We start from the raw sequence: 20,913 nt of genomic DNA on the forward strand, positions 1-20,913 counted from the left end.
ATGTTGAAATATTACAATATGCCTCATAAAATGTGCAAGTATTAGGTTTTGATCGAGGTCTTTCAATAAAATGTTTTTAAGTGCTTGAAGAGGTAGTACTGCACTAGATGGTAGGATAAGTCTGAAAAGAGAAGGTGCTCAGTATAGTCAGACATCAATACACAAGAGCACAAATCCTCTAAGATTCCACTTCTCTGATGTTCTACAGTAGTCAGACCCATGGAAGCAGAAAACAAAATGATAGTTGGCCACAGCTGGAGGAAGGAGAAGGGAAGTCCCATTGTTACATGGGCAAAAGTTCCAGTCAGGCAAGATAAATGCATCCTGTGCTCCACTGTGCAAAGCAGTACCCACAGTTAAAGATGCTATATGCATCATAGAGGAGTGTGCATTCTGAATTTAAGATTTCACAGAGACTGTTCTTAGCATAAAGAAACAACCAAAGAAACATGAGGAAGTTTGAGGATGTGATGTAGCTTTCTACTACCCTTATTGTGGCACTGGATTCATGGGGGATGTGTGTATGTCCATCACATGGAATCATCAACCCTTGACATGCTTGTAGTGCTTTTTAAAATGTGCGTATCTCAGGAATGTTTTAAATTACAGTGGTATAGTTGGCCACAAACTATAGACCAAGTATCTAAATTCAAGATAGATACTCGCATGTAATATCTTCCCCCAACACACACACACACACACACACACACACACACACACACACATATACATAGGAAATATCTTTATAACAACAGTAAATAAACCTCAATGTGCCCATTACTGAAAGACTCTATATTACTGTGGAACACTTGATCACTTCAATTTCTGTGGGTGCTGGCATCATATTTCAACTTCTGGAATAGTAGGGAGGTAAGAACCGCCATCGGGTTTTGGGAACAGTAGGACTATATTAATACAAACACTTTTCCAGGGATTCCACATCCTAAAGAAACAAATGACAAGTTGTCCAGTAGACTCATACATCACTATGTAGAAGCCTCAAGTCCTCTAGTGAGTGCGGACAGATTAAGGTAACACCACAATATGTCATTCCAGTTTACTTCCATACCTGGATTTTGTAGGGATTTTGAAGGAACAGGTCCTTTTGCACAGCATCCTTCCTTTTTTAAAGATGATGCCAGCTTATTTTTTGGCAGAAAGCTTTCATTTCTGACTCTGTCGTATTCTAAGGTTTTATTGGCCAAAAGTTGCTCGTTGATGCTGTACTTTTGACTGAGATTTCCTAGAATTTCCTGTTGTTCATGTTTCTCTTGAATTAGATGAACATCTAAAACAAGCAGCATAAATAGCACTTAAAAGAATACTCCTGAAGATCCAAGAGCAAAATTAAAGACAAGAGAAAACATCTCATTTTGGCAACCAACACTTAATCATTTCAGTTTTTTGACATTTAGAAAGTAACACCTCACAAAAGAAAAATAAATTTTAAAAATAGAAGAAGAAAGAAAATAACCCCTCAGGGAACTGGCCACAGAAATGGAACCACCATGTTTGTCACTACCAGCCACTTAAGCGTAGATAAATAAAATATCTGAATAAAGCTAAAGGGTTAGCATCATATTGTACTGTTTTTAGTTCATTTTTAATAACACATAATTTACAAATAAGAACCCCTTAAAATTCCATTGATTACCAGTTATCAATAATCTTAGAATATAAACACCAAAGCAATTGTTTGACCTTATTGTCATAATGTCCATGACCTGTTAGAGTACCCGGATACAGCAGCGTGCCCCTTCCCTGGCTCCTGATGCCAGCTTCCTGGGAGGCACCTGTGGGGACTCAAAGCCCGAGCTCTTGCCAGCCTCATGGAGTCCTAGATCAAGCACGTTCTGGCTCCCAGTTGCAGTTACAGGCATTTCGGGAGTCAGGGAGAGAAAACCCTTTGGGGTTCTCTCTTTCTCTCTCAAGTGGAAAAGAAAATAAATGAAAGTTTAACCTGAACTTAAAAAAAATGTACAGCACATTTATTGTTTCAGTAAGCAAAATATCTGATCAAAGGTAAATTTATCCAAATGTAGCAGGAAATCAACTATAAGACAAAACTTAAATCCAAGATCATTTTCTATGTACATTTTTATTCTTCTTCCTAATATCTTTCCTTACTATATACTGAAAAAAAAGTCAGAGTGTCTGTCAGACTTTAATGATCTAAACTCAGATAACAGAACATCACAAAATTCTCTATCAAAAGGAATATTACTAGTCTGGTGCAATAGTCCAGTGGCTAAATCCTCGCTTTGCATGCTCAAGGAGCCCATATGAATGCCAGTTTCAATTCTAGGTGTTCCACTTCCCATCCAGCTCCCTGCTTGTTGCCTGGAAAAGCAGTCTAGAACAGCCCAAAGCCTTGGTACCCTGCACCCATGTGGGAAACCCAGAAGAGGCTTCTTGCTTCTTGCTCCTTGCTTGGGATTGGTTCAGCTCCAGTCGCTGCAGTCGCTTGGGGAGTGAGCCAGCCTATGGAAGATCTTCCTCTCTGTCTCTCTTCCTTTCTGTATATGTCTGGCTTTCCAATAAGAATAAATAAATATTTTAAAAATCAATAAATAGATAGATGAATAGATAGATAAAGAAATAAACAAATCTTTTCTAAAAATCAGGCAAATGCTAATTTGATTTTTTAAAGGAACATTATCATGTATTACACAAAATGAAATAGGTCATTGCAGCTTGAGTCAGTGGACTAGGTGAGCAAATGAAAATCAGTATGATATGGCCTTGAAAGAAATCATCAACAAAGAATGCAATTTCTGAGACAATAAAAAAAGACATAAATCCAGTACTCACACTTTGTCCCCAACACTAAAACTATCATCAAGAGAATCAAACAGAGGATTCCAAGAGTCACTGCAATTAAATGCCAGGGCACAGAAAACTCTTTAAAGAAAAAAAAAAAGAATTTAATGAAATAATGAAACAGCCTCAACAAGGGACACAGTTTGAAGCAAAAGGATAATTTTCATTAAACATTTTACAAGCACATAACATACAAAACGGCTTAAATATTTAACTTAGAAATCACAGTTTTAAAATTTAAGATTTCTGGATGATACACACTCATGGTACAAGAACAGGTCTCCAGGGCTTCTAAAGCTCAGCCCTCAGACAGCACCAACGCCAGTGGGGGTGAACATGCAGGCACGTTCTAAGAGACACGGGCACTGCTTATCCTGGTCACATCTAGTCACAAAGCAGCACAAACAGGGAAGATTCTAGAGACAGTGGACACCAATAATGAATATTCTGAGATGGGAAAGTGATGGACTCCATCCTCACAGGAGTTTCTAAAATCTAAAATCTAAAATCTACTTTACCTTCTCGGGATAAATTGTACGGGTTACCCTTTTGCTTTTGAGGTTCCTCTGATTTGAAAAAGAACATCTCTCTGATGATTATCCAACTAAAATACTAATTCTCAAGCTTAAAATTTAAGTTGCAGTAATATTTGAAGTAGGGAGAGAAGAGAAAAATTAGAATGTCCACTTGATACAAACATTTTTGAATTTTCATGGGCCTTGAGGACAGACCAATATTCTTAAGGACCTAGAATGTTTATTGTTTAAATAACATTGTCTTGAACACTGCATTTTTATTTCTTAAAGATTGTCCAAAATGTTTATGCCAATAAGAATTGCTGTGTTCTTTGAGACACTATTCTGTGCTTTATTTTTAAAAGAATTGCAATGTATTTTGACCAAATCTCATTACAGTCTAGAGTTCCACAAATGTCAAAAATTCATTCATTTCTCCATTCTCTCAACTTTTAAAAAGTTTTCTGCTCAACTACTCTGCTGGGTAATACTTTGTTATAACCACATGACAAAAAAAGGTACATACAACATCAAATTTCGAAATTCATAAAAGGCAGGTGAATTCAGATGCTTAAAACGTTCACCACTGGTCGACATGATGGCATGTTAAGCTGCTGCTTGCAATAGCCACATCCCACATTGCAGAACTGATATGATTCCTGACTGTTCTATTTCTGATCAAGCTCCTTGTTGGCCTGAGAAGGCAGCAGAAAACCCAAGGACTTGGTATCTCCTACCCCTGTGGAGGACCCAGATGGAGTCCTAAGCTCTGGGCTTCCTCCAGGTCCAGGTCTGGCAGGTGTGGCCATTTGGAGAATGGGCCAAAGAAGGGAAGGTTTCTTCTCTATCCTTCTCACTCTCTTTGGGTCACTCTGCCTTTCAAATGAATGAATAAATCTTTACCAAAAAAAAATGCACTATACCTTTCTCACCAGTTCGAGTGCCATCCGGCTTGGATCTTCTCTGAGAGCTTGAAGAAGCCTGAAGAAACCTCAAAGCTGAGTAAGTCACCTCCTGATTGCTCATCTTTAGAAGACAAATATGCTTTGCATGAAAACTTCTCAACACAACGGTTCCTGAAGAAAAACCATAGAGGCAGCTTACTGAAACATGCCAGGATTTGATGCTGAGAATACATTCTTTGTGTGTCTGTCACAGTCTGTATACATGAGCTTATCTGCTCTAGAGAATGACTGAAGCAGACAGAGTAGATTTATAACAGAAATAGGAAGCCTGCCGACATTGCCTTTTAGATAATGTATACTCCTAATAATGCTACCGTATCAGAAAATACGGGAAGAGTGAAAAAGTGGCCACTAAGTTATTGTTTTGCTTACTCAATTAATTTGACTCACAATGTTCAATGTGTATATATACTATACTATACTATACTATACTATATATATATGCTAGGAAAAAAAAACAGTTCTACCTCAAATCTCAGAAATATCTTTAAATGGTCAATTCAAGTAACAAAAATTCTATATTCTTAAAAACTATGCATGTCTTGGTTTTAAAAAAAAAATGCCTTGATTGGCATATAGCTGTTTGTAAAATCACTTACAGTCTTTTTCATCACACATGCTCCCCACGGTATGTCTCATATCTCATCTATAAATGATTTTGAGGGTGACTATCACATATTGACAAACATTTCAGAATCTAATGTCCAGGGTAAGATAAGCTGAATACAAATCTCTTAGGTTCCGGCATCAGCCATTGCTTGTGGAAGCCTTTGTGAAAATAACATCTGTCAATAGGCACTCATTAATAAATGTCCATTAACACTCATTCTAGCAATAATTATCAATGTAGGAAAAAGCCATTGAATAACCAAGTTAAAAATTTACTTCTCTTTTACATTAATCAATGAGAAAAGATTCTGTTCAATAACCAGCAAATACCAAACATTAATTGTACATGTAAATAGATATATACTCATTTGCAAATTTTTCTAAGTTTAATTATTCACAGTTTCTTTAGTTTCCTATTACAGTGGAGGCTTTCCTACTACAAAGTCCTTCGTTATGGATGGAACAATATGCAAATTAGTTGAGTCAAATTAAAAATAACCTCTCAAATCTCTCTTGTTCATGTGGATAACACACCCAAAACTAACACCATGTGGAAAAGGAGACAACAAGTCGTCATGAACACTGAACTACAATCTTTATATTCTTCAGAGTTCATGCCATTGGAATGCAATGCAGAGGGAATTTTGTCCTTTCAATCTCCTTCTCATGATACATTACTTAGAATTAAGTACTGTATTGCCAGAATAAGTAGAATGGATAGGATAATCATACTGAAAGTGCCAAAGGAATCAAAATGGGTGTTACCTGGATCTACGCCATGCAATGAAGCAGGTGGAAGCAAGGAGGATCAGTAGGCATGAAAAGTGGGACACTCCAGTCCCAGTGCTCTTGGAGGCTCTTAGACTACAAGTGAATTGTCTCTGAATGATGTTACTCCGACTCAAGATGTTCTGTCCATCCTGTTGAAAACAAATGGTGAGAGGAAACTGTATGATGAAATCTGTTGTTTACAGGAAAGGAAAGATGGTCATGAGCTGTATCTTGTTCTATTTCAACTAACCAATCATTTAGTGCTGCTTGCAAAACAGCATCGAAAATCAGAAACTGCGGACGGAAAAGACAGAGCAACTTATGGTTGAGGAAAACAAGGCAAAAGTCTTTAACAAAAGAGTAACATATTTAAGTAACCACTGTTCAAATGAATGAGACAAAGGTCAGAATGCATATACACATATAAAAGAAGGAATACGATTCATTTCTTCAGCTATTAGTTCAGATAAGTTCCTGTTAGAAATGTTCTGTTACATCTGCAGTTTTTATTTTAAAGAAAAGGTTATTCTCTTTATTAAATTGATTGCATACAGTATTGTTTTTAATATTATTATAAAACATTCAGCATTCCACTAAAATTCTATTTCTGTTCTTCTTGCTTTTGTTTATATTATTTGCTTAACAGAAAAGTTGGTCTCATTATACAGGGCTTCCAATCTCTTCTTTTCCAATAAGTAATAAATATTCCTTCACTTTGAAAATAGTCAAACACCAATTATTTATTTATACGTATTTAAAGGCAGAGCAACAGAGAGATTAACAAAGAGGCACAGGAAAGGTCTTTCATCTCCTGGGTGACTCTCCAAATACAAACAAGGCTGGGCTGGGCTGGCAGAGGACACAGATGGTTTTAACACTTTGCGTGGCAATATTCACCACTACCTCAGATATGATTTTAAAAACCATATATTGTTATTACTCACTTGGGCATATCCATACATTATTTAAGCAACTCCAAGCTACAGATATTTAAGTTTAAAAAAAATTCTTCTTAGTGTAACAAGTAATGTGCTTTTAGTTTTAAAAAAATTCCTTAGAAACTAATGTGAACATAATATAATGGCATAAAAGTGTATATTCATTCAAAGAACTGTGATATACCTCACTAAACTCCCTCCAGAAAAGATGTTCCCATTTAGGTTTCACCAGTTGTGCATGCAAATCTTACATTGAAATTCACTTTCCTTCCACTGAGGCCTTTTCCATCACGGATGGAAATAACCAATCTCCAGCCACCACAAACCCATCCCTTTTACAAGGCTTCCCCATCCATCAACCTCCCTCCTTCCTTCCAAGTTATTGCACAGTTTCCTTACGCAGTGTGCTGACTATTGCAACCCAGTGTATTAATGGACTAGCCCCTGGCAGGTCTTTTTCTTTCCCTGGAACCATCCTTAATCTCTTTATCATTACTGGAGTCTGCCACTTGTCATCATGTGCAGGAAAGCAGCTGAAATAATTCCAGAGATCAATTTTGCTCGGGCAGTCACATGAGCAAAGTCTCTTGGGTGGAATGTGGGGGATTCAAAAGTATTGCTACTTAACTTGGATCAGCATTGCCAATCTCAAACCAGAGAATGAGTTCCCCATTTAGCTCAATGCCAAAGAAAGAAAGAGTAAAGGAAGGAAGTTCATTGAGAAGTCAAATTAGAGATGGTGGAAATGTGGTTGAAGAGGCGGCAGAGGCACTCACCTACATTACAGAGACACTCTAACAGTACTTAACCCTGGCTCTTACTTGCTCTTGTCTTCACTGTACAAGTGAAGAAAGGAATGTTACTAGATTAGTTGAAGCACCTAAGGAATCATTATTGTTAGTTTTTCAAGCATGGTTAACAAAAGGTCTGACTAAATGCATTGAGCATGGACACACTGAGGATTCAGAAGAAACAGGTTTCAGCAAAGCTCTTGCCACCAAGTGTGAGATCTGAAACCAGGCACATGTGGCTTAAACTGCCAGCCCTGGTCCCCATGAGATACTTCTGGAAAGCCGGAAAGCCTTTACTGTTCTTATCATGTGGTCATCACTGTAAAATCGTAATACTGTTTGCCTTAAAAGAGTGCTCAGAGAATTAAATAAGGCACACAAATAATGTGCATAACCACACATGACATAGTAGAATCTCACTGAATGTTAACTGCGATTATGTATAGTCCACAATTCACAGCCTTCCTAGTCACAGGCATTGGAACAACTCATTGTGAATCTTCAAGCCTCAGTTTCTTCCCACATCCAATGCAAATATCCCCCACTTCACAAACACTGAAAAGCTGGATGAGATTAGAATTGCAGAAATGAACTGTTTTGAAGCTTCGAGTCTGTGTAGTTTTTGCTGAGGCTGGGATTCCTGATGCCTGCAATGCCAGTTTGCTATATGGTCACCAACTTATTACCTGTTGCTCCACTTCAGATCAGGCTCCTTGTTAATGCACCTGTGAAAACAGCAGAAGATAGCACACCTGCTTGGGACCCCTGTATTTGCGTGGGTGACCTGGAGGAAGCTTGTGGCTTATGGCTTCGGCCATGTCAGCCCTGGCTTTTGCAGCCATTTGAGGAGTGAACTAACTTCCAGAAGATCTCATTCTCTGTGACCTGGACTCCTGTGCTTACTGCAGCACAATCTGCAATAGTGAAGACATGGAAACCACCCAAATGCCCATCCAAAGAAGAGTGGATAAAGAAACCATTGTACATCTACTTCATGGAATACTACTGCAACAAAATAGTCCCAACTAGAGACCATTATGCTCAGTGAAATAAACCCATCCCAAATGGACAAATCTAGAGGATCTGTATAATGTTGGCAAGTATACCATGACATGGAGATATATTGCAGTATATGTCTCTATTTCTGAACAAAAGATGGATTCCCAATGAAATTGTTAAATATATCTTGACAATAGAATGCTGGACTTTATGCCATTCTCCATACCTACAATGTCAGGATATACTTAAATAGCAGGATGATGGACTATTGTTGAGGGACTAAACTGTTTTTTTTTTTTTAATTTATAGGGGAAAGCAGTGAGGAGTAGAGCATGAGACAGAGTAGAAGGGAAGTCCCTGAACCTAAGGAACTGTAGTGCGAAAAATAAAGAATTTATTAAAATAAATAAATAAGTTGCTCAACACATCTTTTTTTCTTTAAAAAAAAAATCGTGTTCTCTATCTCTCCCTCTTACAACTCCTCCTAAATAAATAAGTGTTTAAAAGATTGGATTAGCTGAAAACATGTAATACAGTCCCTTGAGCCACAAAGTTGGAGTCTATACTTGATCAAATCACAGTTAATACAATAGAAGGATGAAAATTGAAGGATGTATTTAATGTTCTTGTGCTTTGTTTTCAAAATTCTCTTTTATGAAAAACACAATGCACAGATGCATTTTCAAAGTGTGCAAAGTAGTCATTTTCTGGCTGCAGTAGCTTTTTTTTTTTTTTTTTGTACTAGGAAACTACATTTTCCTTTCTGATGACACAATTAGCTAGAAGCCTAGCACACAAGTTCGCACCCCACCTTGAAACCGCAGCGGCTTTATCATTTCACAGTAGCTGTGGTCTTCCTGTCCTGGGCTGAGTGAAGGTCAGTCAGAATGGACACCAGCACGCAGGGGAGCCTGCTCTGATTCACTTCACTAGGAAGAATGACTTATCCAACTCACACCTTCTTGGCTGTTTGCCTTACTATCCTCTATCCTATGTACCAATAGATGACTTTAAGTTTCCTGGCTTTTATGGTACTAAATAGAAACCACTAGTTTAAAATTTCCTGTTCTTCTAGCCACTCTATTTATCCTTATCTTCACAATCAAAACTACTTTATGGTCTAGTTTTATTTATTTGAGAGGCAGAAGGGGCCCTGATGTGTAGGCAGTAATTAAACACCATTGCAGTGCTGGTCTTTTTATCAGAGTGCCAGCTCAAATCTAACTGCTCTGTTGCTGATTCTGCCCTTTTCCCGTGCCTGGGAAGGCAGTAAAAGACAGTCCAAGTATGTGGGGGCATTGCCAACATGTTGGAGACCCGGATGGAGTCCTGGGTTTCTGGTTTCCAAACTCCCCAAATGCCTGCAACGGAGGTTGGAACAATATTCAATTAGGAACTCAGTTCGAGTCTTCCATGTGGATGGCAGAAGCCCGATTATGTGAGTGATTTCCCAGGACGTATGTTAGTAGAAAGCTAGAATCCAGAGACAGAGCCAGGAATCAGACAGGCAGTCTGATGTGGGTGGGGTTCGGGAGCCTAATTAAGCACCAAGTCAAATGCCTGCCCCCTAATGGCCTACACTTAAAATACACTTTAAAATGTCCTGGTCTCGTCAGTAATCACCCTTCCTGCGACTTCTAAGTAACCAAATGAGAGACTTCAGTAATTATAAGAAGAACAAAAAGGATTTCAGATGGCTCATTGGAATCTGTGACTAAAGCATAAGATCTAGTCACAATTTGAAATGGACAAATAATTCATCTATAGCTAAAATTGTTTTTCTCTTAAATCTCTCCCCTTTATCAGCAGAGAAATGGGACAAGATGGATACGAGAGATGCTGAGTTCTCCATACTGACTGTGTATCATTTGTTGAGCCTTTCGAGGCAGACCCTACATTCACTCTCAAATCACTGGTTTGCTTGTGGTATTGACTTTTCTATTCTAGTTAAATATCTATTCGTGTTAAAAATCCAATTTTTCTCCAAGCACATGGACCAGTGGCTTAACTAACAGCATATACTATGTTCATGGATCTCAAGCATTCTAAATTAGCGCTTTTTGGCCTTTTGGCTAAGAGCAAGTGTAGTATCAAACAGTCCAAATCAAGATAAAGTAATCTTCAGCAGCTATTACAACATAATCTCAGTTGCTGCTAACACTCAAATTTGAACTCCTATTTAAAGTGTTCAATGAACAGATTCAATGAAATCTCTCCCAGAGAATTATGATTTTATACTGCACATTCATCAGGGTCTATAACTTGAACTCAATATCCTACTCCTGTCGTGACGACAGTGTAGCCTCACATGGCCGACTCTTCACCAGATCTGGGAGAACAACATCATGCATTTCTGAGCAGTGGAAAAGGCCAGACAGAATTCCATGGCAGGCATGCTGCGCAGCCATCCTGCCCAAGGGATAGCCAATAAACTATGGCACCTTCCTGTAACCGAAATGGCATAGTGCTACAAAATTCATAGTCTACTGGCAGCCTTTACACCAGTTAAGTGGAAAAACATCTAATGGTTCATTTACAACAGTTTCAACACATAAAAAGTTTTAACTTTGTGAGTCTAGGTTGGTTGTGTGTCCACTGCAGTTAGTTCAATGGTGTGCATATTTGAACATTTTTATAATGAAGTATTAAAATAGGGCCCTATGAGACATCTCAGTGGCTGAATCCTTGGCTGAACACATTAGGACCCCATATGGGTACCAGTTCATGTCCCAGTTGCTTCACCTCCTATCCAGCTCCCTGCTTGCAGCTGGGAAAGCAGTGGAAGATGGCTCAAAGCTTTGAGACCCTAAAGCCGCAGGGAGACCCAAAGGAAGCTCCTGGCTTTGGATTGGCTCAATTTCAACAGTTGTAGGCACTTGGGGAATTCACCAGCAGACCAAAGATCTTTCTGTTTCTCCTTCTCTCTATAAATCTGCCTTTCCAATAAAAATAAGTAATTCTTAAAAGAAAGTATTAAGACATATAGTACCATGAACTCAATGAACTAGGCTCATAAGCTCATCTCATCCAGCAAAATGCAGCTAGTGGCTACCGTACTGGACTCCACAAACATAAACTCTATTACACAAAAGAGTTCATTCAATGGAGCATTCTCAAGTCTGTCTGCTCAGGGTCCAAGCAGACCTTCAGATTAATCCTTCCACCATAAATTCAGGAGTGACTGGGGCAAGCAGACCATAACAACCAGAGTAGCACAACTTCCTCAGACTTTAGCTGGGGCAGTGACAAAATACTAGAAGTACAGTCACTGAGGGAAGTCAGCAAAAAGGAAGTTATGCGAAACAGGTTGAAGAGATTGGGAAACAGAAGTGGGATCTGTGCTCACTGGGAGTTATGCACACACCCACACATATGTCAGCCTACATTCTACATAGTGTACTAAGCTGCGAGCTGGAGCTTCTCACAAATGCATATATTGCGACATGAGGAATAAAGCTATATCAAAGATGTGTCTGACTTGGGGTACTGGTTACCCCAGTAACACTTTAGGGAATCACTGCTTACACTAAAATTGATTAAATGTGCATAATCCCCAAGGGCTTTGCAAATGCAAAAAAATTCAGAACTATTTATAGGCAACTTCTATAAGCACCAAAGATTAAATTCCATTGGGTTTGAAATAAGGGAAGATCCACCAATGGCTTAAATGGATGAGAATCTGGTTATATATTTCTATCTGGAAGACTTTCTGCCACAGGATATGCATACCAGAACAATTCCTAATTATATTTGAAGTGAATCAGAGGTGTACAAGAGAAAAATATAAAAACCACTCTCCATTCAGCCTTAGATATGTTTTATTGGAGCAAAATTTCAACAAAAGGTAGGATTTTACTTACAGAATTTAATGTGTGTGGGAAGTGTCCAACCCACTTGGACCCAAGTGAAAATAACTACTAAGCCTGTTCAAGTATTTTTTTATTTTCAATTTACATACAAAAAATTCTTTTCACATTCATAAAAATCCCCATATTGTAATGACAAGCCCTCCCTACCCACACCCAATTAAATATATACACAGCTTGAAAAACACACAATTTAAATTGGCTTAATCTTGAAGTGCAATCCAATGAGGCTGAAAACTAAACATTTCAGATCCTGTACCAAATAATAAAACACTCGCAGGCCTTCAGGGTCCCTAAAATTTGAAAAGGCAAAAGTTAGTTTTTGTTCCCAGAATGAAATATAATTTCATGAATTCTTAAAACAAGACAAAGTCAAAATTCTAAAATTATTTTAAGGAGAAAGGAATGATGTTTCTGACAAGTAAAACACAGACTGAACAACAACCTCTCTGTTCTGCAAAAATAAAATCATCAATATTCATTTTCCCATTAAAAGTCTATCTCCTTATGAAAGTAATAGCTATATAATATCCATATGTACATGTTTACATATGTTTATATACAATTCTCATGCACTATCCATTTTGTTGACTATTTTTATCTTTTCTTAGGACTAAAATCATGTTGTGCCCTTTTTTACATCACTTTTTTCCTCAGCATTCAGAAATTAATTCAGCAAGGATTTTTTAATGACTTAACAAAGCTCTCTTTACACTGTTTTCCAATTACAAATAATGCCTCACTGAGTATCTTTATGTATAAATATTTTCAGCTAATGATCACTATACCCATAGGACACAAGATTAGCAATTAAACTGCAGGGTCAGAGAGGAACAACCACCCTGAAGAGTCTAAGGCGATCATTACCAAACTGCCTTCCAGAAGCAGCTACGCCTGCTGCATCTTCACCGGCGCAGAAGTAACTGGAGAGTGTACAGGCACCTGACAGAATACATTCACTCTGCTCCTTCCCTCCCACGTTCCTCTAAGACACTTTGATATGCCAGGCACCTGCGTAACTTGGGAGATTCAGCTAAGTTCTCAAACCAGCGATGCAAACAACTAAGTGACTGCAATTTAGAATGGGGGACTTCCTGGAGAAGCAGGAAGAGCTGGCTTGGATCAACAAGGGCGATGGTCTCCAGGAAGTCCCCCAGTGTCCAAGAGAAGACCTGCAATGTGGCAAGGCACACGCAGCTGGAAGAATTAAGCTGTACTGGACCTTGCGATATGAAACCCAAGGAGGAGAGTCTTATGATTATAGGGCTAATGACACTGGCATTAGCCAAGATGAACTGCTTTCCTCCAAATTCTGTCACACTGAATCCAGATATTTATACAAAATAGCTAATAAAATCTGGGCATGATTATACAGATATTGGATTAAGTTTTCTTTCTGTCAATGAAACGCCCTTGTTATCTTCTTTGAGATGCAAGATAGCAAGAGTCTGACATAAAACCAGAATTACGTCTGCACAGTGAACCGACAGGTGCCACTGGAGTCACTGTGACTGAGTGCGGTGCTAAGTCAGGCCTCTCACAAATACTTACTTTGACTGATTCACGTCAATAAGCGAACCTATTTTTGATGTTGTAAAAGAAATATGTTCATCCCCAATTACAATTTCAAGTTCCTGGAAAAGAAAAAGTAGACCAATGTAATGAATTCAAAAATCTACCCTACAGATATTTATATTCTTGCTACAAAGAAATGGTAAGTCTATAGGCAGATTTTTTTAAAAAAAATTAAACAAAAATGCTGGTGAGGTTTTGAGACATGGGTGTCCTCACACAGTGTTGGTGGGGATGCAAACTAGCACAGCCATTTGGAAAACAGTGTGGAGATCACCCACAAAACTCAATATGGATGCACCCCGACCTAGTCATTCCACTAGTGGGAAAACATTCAACAGCACAGGAAGGAGACACCTGCACTTCCGAGTTCAGTGCGGTACTGTTACCAATCACACAACATGGATCCTCAACTGCTGAGTGGACAGATGGAAACAGAACACACACACACACACACACACTGAGGAATATCACTCAATTGATAAAAAAGTAACAAAATCCTGACACTTGCAACAGATGGAACTGAAGTCCTTTCTACAAAGTGCAGTAAGTCAGATACACAATTTTTTTCTAATAATATTTAAAGTCAACATATCTGTAGTGGAAAAGTATCATTGCCATGTTTGGAATATATATATATATATATGTATATGTGTGTGTGTATATATATATATATGCTTGAGTACGTGTGTGTATCAACTAAATTATATCCATAACATACTAAGCCATTCTATCTAAATTTTTGACCTTTGTCTTTAATTCATCATTATATTAACAAAACCATTGCACTCCATCACAGTCCCAGCTATTAATTTAAACAAAAGACTGGATTATGTGTAATTGAGACACAGATCAAATGGAGATTTAATTAAGATTTCTCCATCAGTCATGAGATTTTGACCCAAGAGGCAATTTCTAGAACATGCCCAGTTCTCCACAAACTGAAACCCATAAACACATCCAGTGGGTAGATGAAACCCCGAGTTTCCCCTAAACCAAAAATACAATGATGTTTCTAGTTTTTAGTATTTGTTGTTTGTCTGTATGCATAAGAGAATCCGAGATTCAAATTTCTTTTCAAAAGTGACATAACAAAGATGAAACAAATACGGTTCACTACTGCCTTTGCCTTCCTGAAGAACTTTTCTTTAAGCAGGAGTGGTAAACAGCGGTGTCGACTGTCCGCGTACAGATCGCTCCTCCTCCTCTCCAAGTCAAAGAAGGTGGTACAACTATCACTTCCGGGAACACAGCAAAGTCAAATCAAACATTTCTTCCTCTCAGGGTCATAGCTTACGTCTCCAAGGATGGAAAAGACCCAATTCAGAAACCAAACTATTTCTACAGAGCAACCTGTGGTTCACAGGGGAACCGGAAAGGCAAACCAACAGGCAGTGTGAGTACACACCAATCCAATCCGTGGGGCTTGCAGAGGCCAAAAAGAATTCTAGAAAGCTCCGATCTGAAGTAAATGATTTGACACAAAGAGAACTCTAAGGCTTAAAAGTAATGAGCGACTGTTACCTATTCTTAAAAAGTGATTAAGACAACAGAAGTTATTCTTCACGGTATGAAAATGTCCTAAGGTTGGTTGAGGTGGCCACCGGAGACTGCTGGAGAAGACCTCTAAAGGCAGACTAGGGACAACACCTCACGGCAGCCCAGGAAAGCAAGCGAAGCGAACAAAAAGTTTATACCTCCTTACCAGGTGCCCACTAAAGGAGAACCCCAACGAAGAACCAGTCCTCACAAACAAAGGGGAGCGTCGGAATCAGTGCACCCACATAGAAGCAGCCCCTGACACAGACCTGCCGGCCAACCCTGTCGGGCGGAGGCCACAAGGCGTCATCCTCTTTCGTAATTTCACTGTCGTCAATAATCCTCTTCAGTTCCTCCATTACACTCTTGTGTACGTAAGCCTGAAAATGAATTACGGGAACACTTCACCATGCCTCAGCCAGGTCATGCCAGAACTTAACAAGAAGTGGTAAGACAGAGCTACAAACCCTGAGCCGTCACTAGCGAGTGGGTTCCAAAAGTACAGCGTGAGAATTTGCATCCTTCCGGAACACAGGGCTTTCTTTACTCTGTTGTCCTTCCCTTAATTCTCCCCTGTAGAACACTGTATGCTTTCTTTGCCACATGGGAATTCAAGGACCTCCAAGTGGGTAACAGCAGTAACATGAGGTCCTTGCCAGGAACAGAGGCAAATTCAAGTACACATCAGTTACTTTCCAATCCTTAAATTTTGAGCCTCTCATTTACAAAACTATACTATGTTCATATCATGATTAGCCAACAGTTTTAAATAGTAAGGGGTGTGAGAGTAAGTGAATTAAACGGCACAGTCGATACGGAACTCTTACTATTCAGACCTCTTCATTTGTGGTCAGAGATGCTCCGATCATAGCTAAATTACATGGAATCTCACTTCAATCTACACATTGGCTCTCTGCGTATAATCCAGCCTGAGATGCACCTTTGCAAATTCAACACAGAATAAAGGAAAATGGACTGACTAGGGAAAATTGGCTTTTCAAAAAGAACTTACCTCTTTTCTGATCATAACATCGTTTTTGTAATTGCTGTTATTGGCATACCTAAGCTTTCCTATGGGGAGAGAGAAAAAAAAAAAACAAAATAAAACAAAACACTTCAATCTGTGGTAAGCAACAACTGCTAAGTTAAATACATGACACTCTAACCAGGTTGGAAGGTCCAAACTCTTATTCCACCATTTTACCAATAGTACCTCCCTCTTAGATCAATGTCACACAAGCAATAACCCAGTGTGTATCTGTGGATAGACTGGCTGGAGTTAAGCTAGCCGCATGTTTAAACACCTCAGGGCTCATTTTTAAGGCCTGTTTTCTTCAGCTAAGTCATGATCTAGTAAGGGAATTGAAGAGAGGAACCAGCAATACTTTCAGACTTTGTTGTAGGAACGCACTGGTGCCAAACACTTTACCCCAAACATTCCAGCTAACCGTCTGTAAACCACCCCAAGAGACAGTGAGAAAACAAAGTACACTGCTCAGGCTGACAACGGACTTAAACCTTGCTCTACTTTCTTCTATCCCTCCTGCTTTCTCCGCTAAACCAAAACTTCTCTTCCATTTCCCTCCCCTTGACCCCCTGTGCGCATTACAGCAAGGCTGATTTTTTTTTCTCTTTTCAGCACTGTGAGTAGAATTACCCAAAGTGTTACTTTTGGATACAAACTTACCAGTTAATTAGCTAATTTATACCTAATACCCCATGAGGTCAGCACAAGTGTTACACAATTCTCCCTCAGGGCTCCAGCTACCCAGGGGGCAGCTCCCTGGTGCTGTATACCAGCACTGCTTGGGAACCACACTGTCTGTGATGCTCTCCAAGGGATGTGGGCTGGCCTGATGGCAGGCACACGCCTATGACCCACACTTCTAGTATGAAATGTCCTTAGTAACACTGGGGTATTTAAATTATGGAACTGGCTAAAATATGCCCAAGCTCCCTGGTGTCCAAGTATTACAAGAGGGGAGTGGGAAGAAACCAGGTGAGTTGAGCTCTCCTGAGTGAAGTGTAGGGCGGGTTGAAGAGTAAAAGTCAATGAAGTGACTGTGGTCTCCAAACAGTGAGAGGGCCTTACCTTCTTTGCAATTTCTCCCCAGAGGTTTGCCCCAGGCTCCCACACAACCATTACCATCCCTAACTGCTTTAGGTTTAGTTGCATGCCTTACGTCCCACCAGAACTCCCTGAAGCCAAGTATAGCCTTCCTGTTAACCTGTACATGTTGCTCAGCAAATAATGCGCATTCAAAAACTTAAAAAGCCATCCCGTCGGGCAGTCCTCGTGGGAGGTGGACAGAGCTCGCCAGGGCGGCCGAGCAGCAGGCGAAGGTTTCAGCTGGCCCTCCACTCCTGTGTTGGGATGCCCTCAGGCAGACCCAGCCTTGGATGGAGCTTCCAGGCAGCCCCCGGGGAAGTTAGGCACCTGCATAGAACACCTGCTGTTTTTGTTGCTTTCTCACAAACCCACGCCCCTCGGTGAGGGAAATGAATGAATGAATGGGCAGACACACAATTACAAAGTTACTCGGCGGAGCGAATTCACGCATCAGGGCGACACTCCAAGTTCCAAGATGCTGCCCACCGGCGGGCTCTACCATTCTGTCTAGCACGATCAGCTTTCTTCAATCAACGGACAACCGTTACCTTTTATTTGAGAAAGCAACCAAGACCTCCTATCTCCTTAGACGTCTTTTTTTCTTTTTTAAATCTGATTTTGGAAGGACCCTTCCCCACTCCTGCCAGCCCCTTGCCATCCCCCAGGCTCGCTCGCCGCCCCCCATCTAGCCTCCTCGGCGACCCCCGTCACAGCTCACCGTCTGGCCGAAACTCGAACTCCAGGAACTCGTGTCCGAATTTGCCCTTGTGCCCGACGTAGTAGCGCAGGTAGAAATCACTGGCCATAGACATCTTGGCTTGCCCGAGGAGCCCGCCGAAAGCCCAGCCAACGTGCCGCCCGGCGCCTGGCAGCGACGTCAGCCGCGCAGGATGAGTGCGTCACACGGGCGCGTCTCTCGCGTCACGCGGGCGCGTCTCTTCCGGCTGCTTTAGGAGTGACGGATGCTGAGGCATAGGAGGTTCCCGCTGAGGATCTCGAAAACACACACGGTATCCGGAACCAAGCGGGTGACTTTCCGTTCGCGAAGAACGGAATTCTGAAAATACAGAATTTTATATGGATTTTAAAACGAAGGTTTTTTTTTTTCGAATCAGTGTAATGGAGCGGGTCGGACGACGCCTTCTGGCGGGGTGTGGCTTTGTCCGGCTGTAGCTGAGGGAATAAGGAGACTTAATAATAGACACAGCAGAAAAAAAAGACACAGCTTGGGTCCCACCCACCTTCCTCCATTCCTCGGATCTCCACCACCATCGGAGGCTCACATAGGCGTGCATCCCTCCCAACTGTGTAAACAAGAGGAAAAGTAAAATTTTAAAATTGTTTTTAAGTCGTAGGAGACATGGGGTTCGCTCCCAACCGAACTCACAGCTGAATTTTAGTGCAGTCACCGTGCCAAGCACACAGACTGTTGAAAACATCAGAAGAGATTATAATTAAAAACAACCCCCAAAAAGAAACTTTGCAAGTTTTAGCGATCATTCTGTTTGTGGTAGAGAAAGTTGGAGGCTGGTAATAGATCAAGCCACGCCCACTGCACGCAGCAAAAGAAGGTGAATGATTGCTGTCATAAAGAACGTAACAGGTGGCATAGTACAGGGAGGAAGCCAGTCGTTCTGTTGTGGAGAGAAGGGTGCGAGAGATTATTTACATGGGGGCCTGGATGGGGAAGTTGTGAGTGTGTTCAAAAGGGCAGGAAAAGCATGCCAACCAGAGAATGACTTGACCAAAAAATAAGGTGAAAGTGGATGCCAAGAACCCAGGTGTGGTTAAAGTCAAGTTCATGGAAGCAGGCTGGCTGGAAAAGATGATTGTGCCAGATCATTGTGAGTCTAGGATAACAGTTACATAATTAATCTAGGAAAAATGCTCTGTTGGTCAGCACGCATGTAAGAAACTTTCCATGAAAAATATTTTGTGGCTTTTTCTAAAAAATACATATATATTTTAAAGGGAGGGTGAGTAGGAGAAGATCTTCCACCATTGGTTCACTCCCCCAGATGATTGTGACAGCCAGGACAAGGCCAGGCAACAGTGAGAGCCAGGTGGGCATCAGGGGCCAGTGAGCCATCACCAGCTGTCTGCCAGGTGGGTGTGTGACTCTCTCTTTGAATCTCAGATGCTTCGAATTAGGGCACACATCCTGACGATGCAATAGTTTACTTAGGAGAAAAAAAATTGAGCTGCTGTTCTAGCCTTTGCTAACATAGGGACCAGCTTCAAACGCCTTGTAAAGCAGATGTGAAATACTTTATTACCAATTCTAACTGAAATGGAGGTCTACTATTTATTCAAATACATATCATTCATTGACAATAATGGATTTCCAGGAAATTTTTGTTAATTTCTTTTCGCTTCAATCTAGACAGCTATGACCAGAGAAAGATCTTATGTATTGTCTTATTATTATTGATATTTTAAATGTTCTACTGATTATTCCTATGTGTAAAATCTCTTTTCCTTTTACTTCACTTTTATGTTCCCTTTGCCCCCCTACCTCTTTTTCTGCCTCTTTATTTAAAATGGTTAAACCATTCTAACTACTGATTTTCAGAAGCATGTTCTGTATTTACTGTAATAAACAAATAATTGTGTCAGGATTGAATTTACTTTATTCCTTTTTTGATGAGCTTTGATTTTGTATTTACAGAACAAAAGTATTAGGACCACACATTCAGTTAAATGGATCCAAGTAGCAAGTCAATAACAGGAATATGACATGTTCTAGGGGTCAGCATTGCGGTTCAGCTTGCATTCCATATGGGAGTTGGTTGGTGTCCCAGCTGCTCCACTTTCAATCCAGCTCCCTGCTAATGGGCCTTGAAAGCCATCAGAAGATGCCCCCCAGGTACTTGGGTCCATCTCGTCTATATGGGTGAGATGGAATTCCAGACTGAATTCTGGGTTTCTGGATGTTATAACCACTTAGGAAGTGAAACAGTGGATGGAAGATGTCCCTTTTTCTATCTCCCTCTCTCTCCAACTTTGCCTTTCAAATAAATAAATAAATATTTAATATATGGTTTAACAGAGCATGCTAAAGTGGTTGAAAACAAGAGGGGGGTGGGGAAGGCCAGCAGATTTCGGCCTGGCCCACAGCGCTGGCTTTTACAGGCCTTTGGAGGTGGGAGAGAGTGGGGAGAGTCTTTGTTGTTGATCTCTTCCTCCCTCTGTCTCAAACAATTTCTTTAATAAAAAATTATGACTTTACCATTGTATACCTGTCCAGCTTTGCAGTGGCTTGGCTTTCTTCTTGGCCATGGTGATTTTAAATGAAAACTATTTGAAAGATTCTGGGTTGGAAAGGGCACAAACTGGCATTTTGGGGGCAAATATTTTATGCTAGATACTTCACAGATACATACTTTCATTCAGTTCTCACAGCAACCTTGTAAGACAG

The 20,913-nt window shown here is 40.2% G+C and overlaps 2 protein-coding genes across 3 annotated transcripts in view; both read right to left on the reverse strand.

Annotated features, from left to right (window-relative positions):
* The window catches only part of LOC121147103 (killer cell lectin-like receptor 2), a 44,571-nt gene extending 38,734 nt beyond the window's left edge, over positions 1-5,837 (reverse strand). For both annotated transcript variants that reach the window (XM_040966838.1, XM_040966829.1), the window contains exons 1-4: positions 5,675-5,837; positions 4,259-4,411; positions 2,812-2,901; positions 1,070-1,288 (exon numbers count right to left, since the gene is read on the reverse strand). In XM_040966838.1, coding sequence (XP_040822772.1) covers positions 1,070-1,288; positions 2,812-2,901; positions 4,259-4,361 — 412 coding nt within the window. In that variant the 5' untranslated portion in view covers positions 4,362-4,411; positions 5,675-5,837. The remainder of the gene's footprint in view (positions 1-1,069; positions 1,289-2,811; positions 2,902-4,258; positions 4,412-5,674) is intronic.
* Positions 5,838-12,191: 6,354 nt separating this feature from the next.
* LOC121148110 (protein mago nashi homolog) lies at positions 12,192-18,372 on the reverse strand. The gene is made up of 5 exons (XM_040968133.1): positions 18,214-18,372; positions 16,398-16,456; positions 15,655-15,765; positions 13,826-13,908; positions 12,192-12,567 (listed from the first exon to the last, which is right to left on the reverse strand). Exons 1-5 carry the CDS (start codon positions 18,305-18,307, stop codon positions 12,468-12,470), a joined length of 447 nt encoding a protein of 148 aa, XP_040824067.1. The 5' UTR covers positions 18,308-18,372; the 3' UTR covers positions 12,192-12,467.
* Positions 18,373-20,913: the final 2,541 nt, after the last annotated feature.

This window comes from Ochotona curzoniae, unplaced genomic scaffold (genome assembly GCF_017591425.1).
Source record: "Ochotona curzoniae isolate NIBS_2020 unplaced genomic scaffold, NIBS_Ocur_1.0 contig_1482, whole genome shotgun sequence".
Lineage (NCBI taxonomy): Eukaryota > Metazoa > Chordata > Mammalia > Lagomorpha > Ochotonidae > Ochotona > Ochotona curzoniae.

Coding starts and splice junctions, on each gene's coding strand:
- LOC121148110 (XM_040968133.1), bottom strand. CDS start 18,307: ATGTCTATGGCCAGTGATTTCTACCTGCGCTACTACGTCGGGCACAAG. Junction 16,457..18,213: donor GTTCGAGTTTCGGCCAGACG/GTGAGCTGTGAC, acceptor CTCTCCCCATAG/GAAAGCTTAGGTATGCCAAT. Junction 15,766..16,397: donor ATGTTATGATCAGAAAAGAG/GTAAGTTCTTTT, acceptor ATTCATTTTCAG/GCTTACGTACACAAGAGTGT.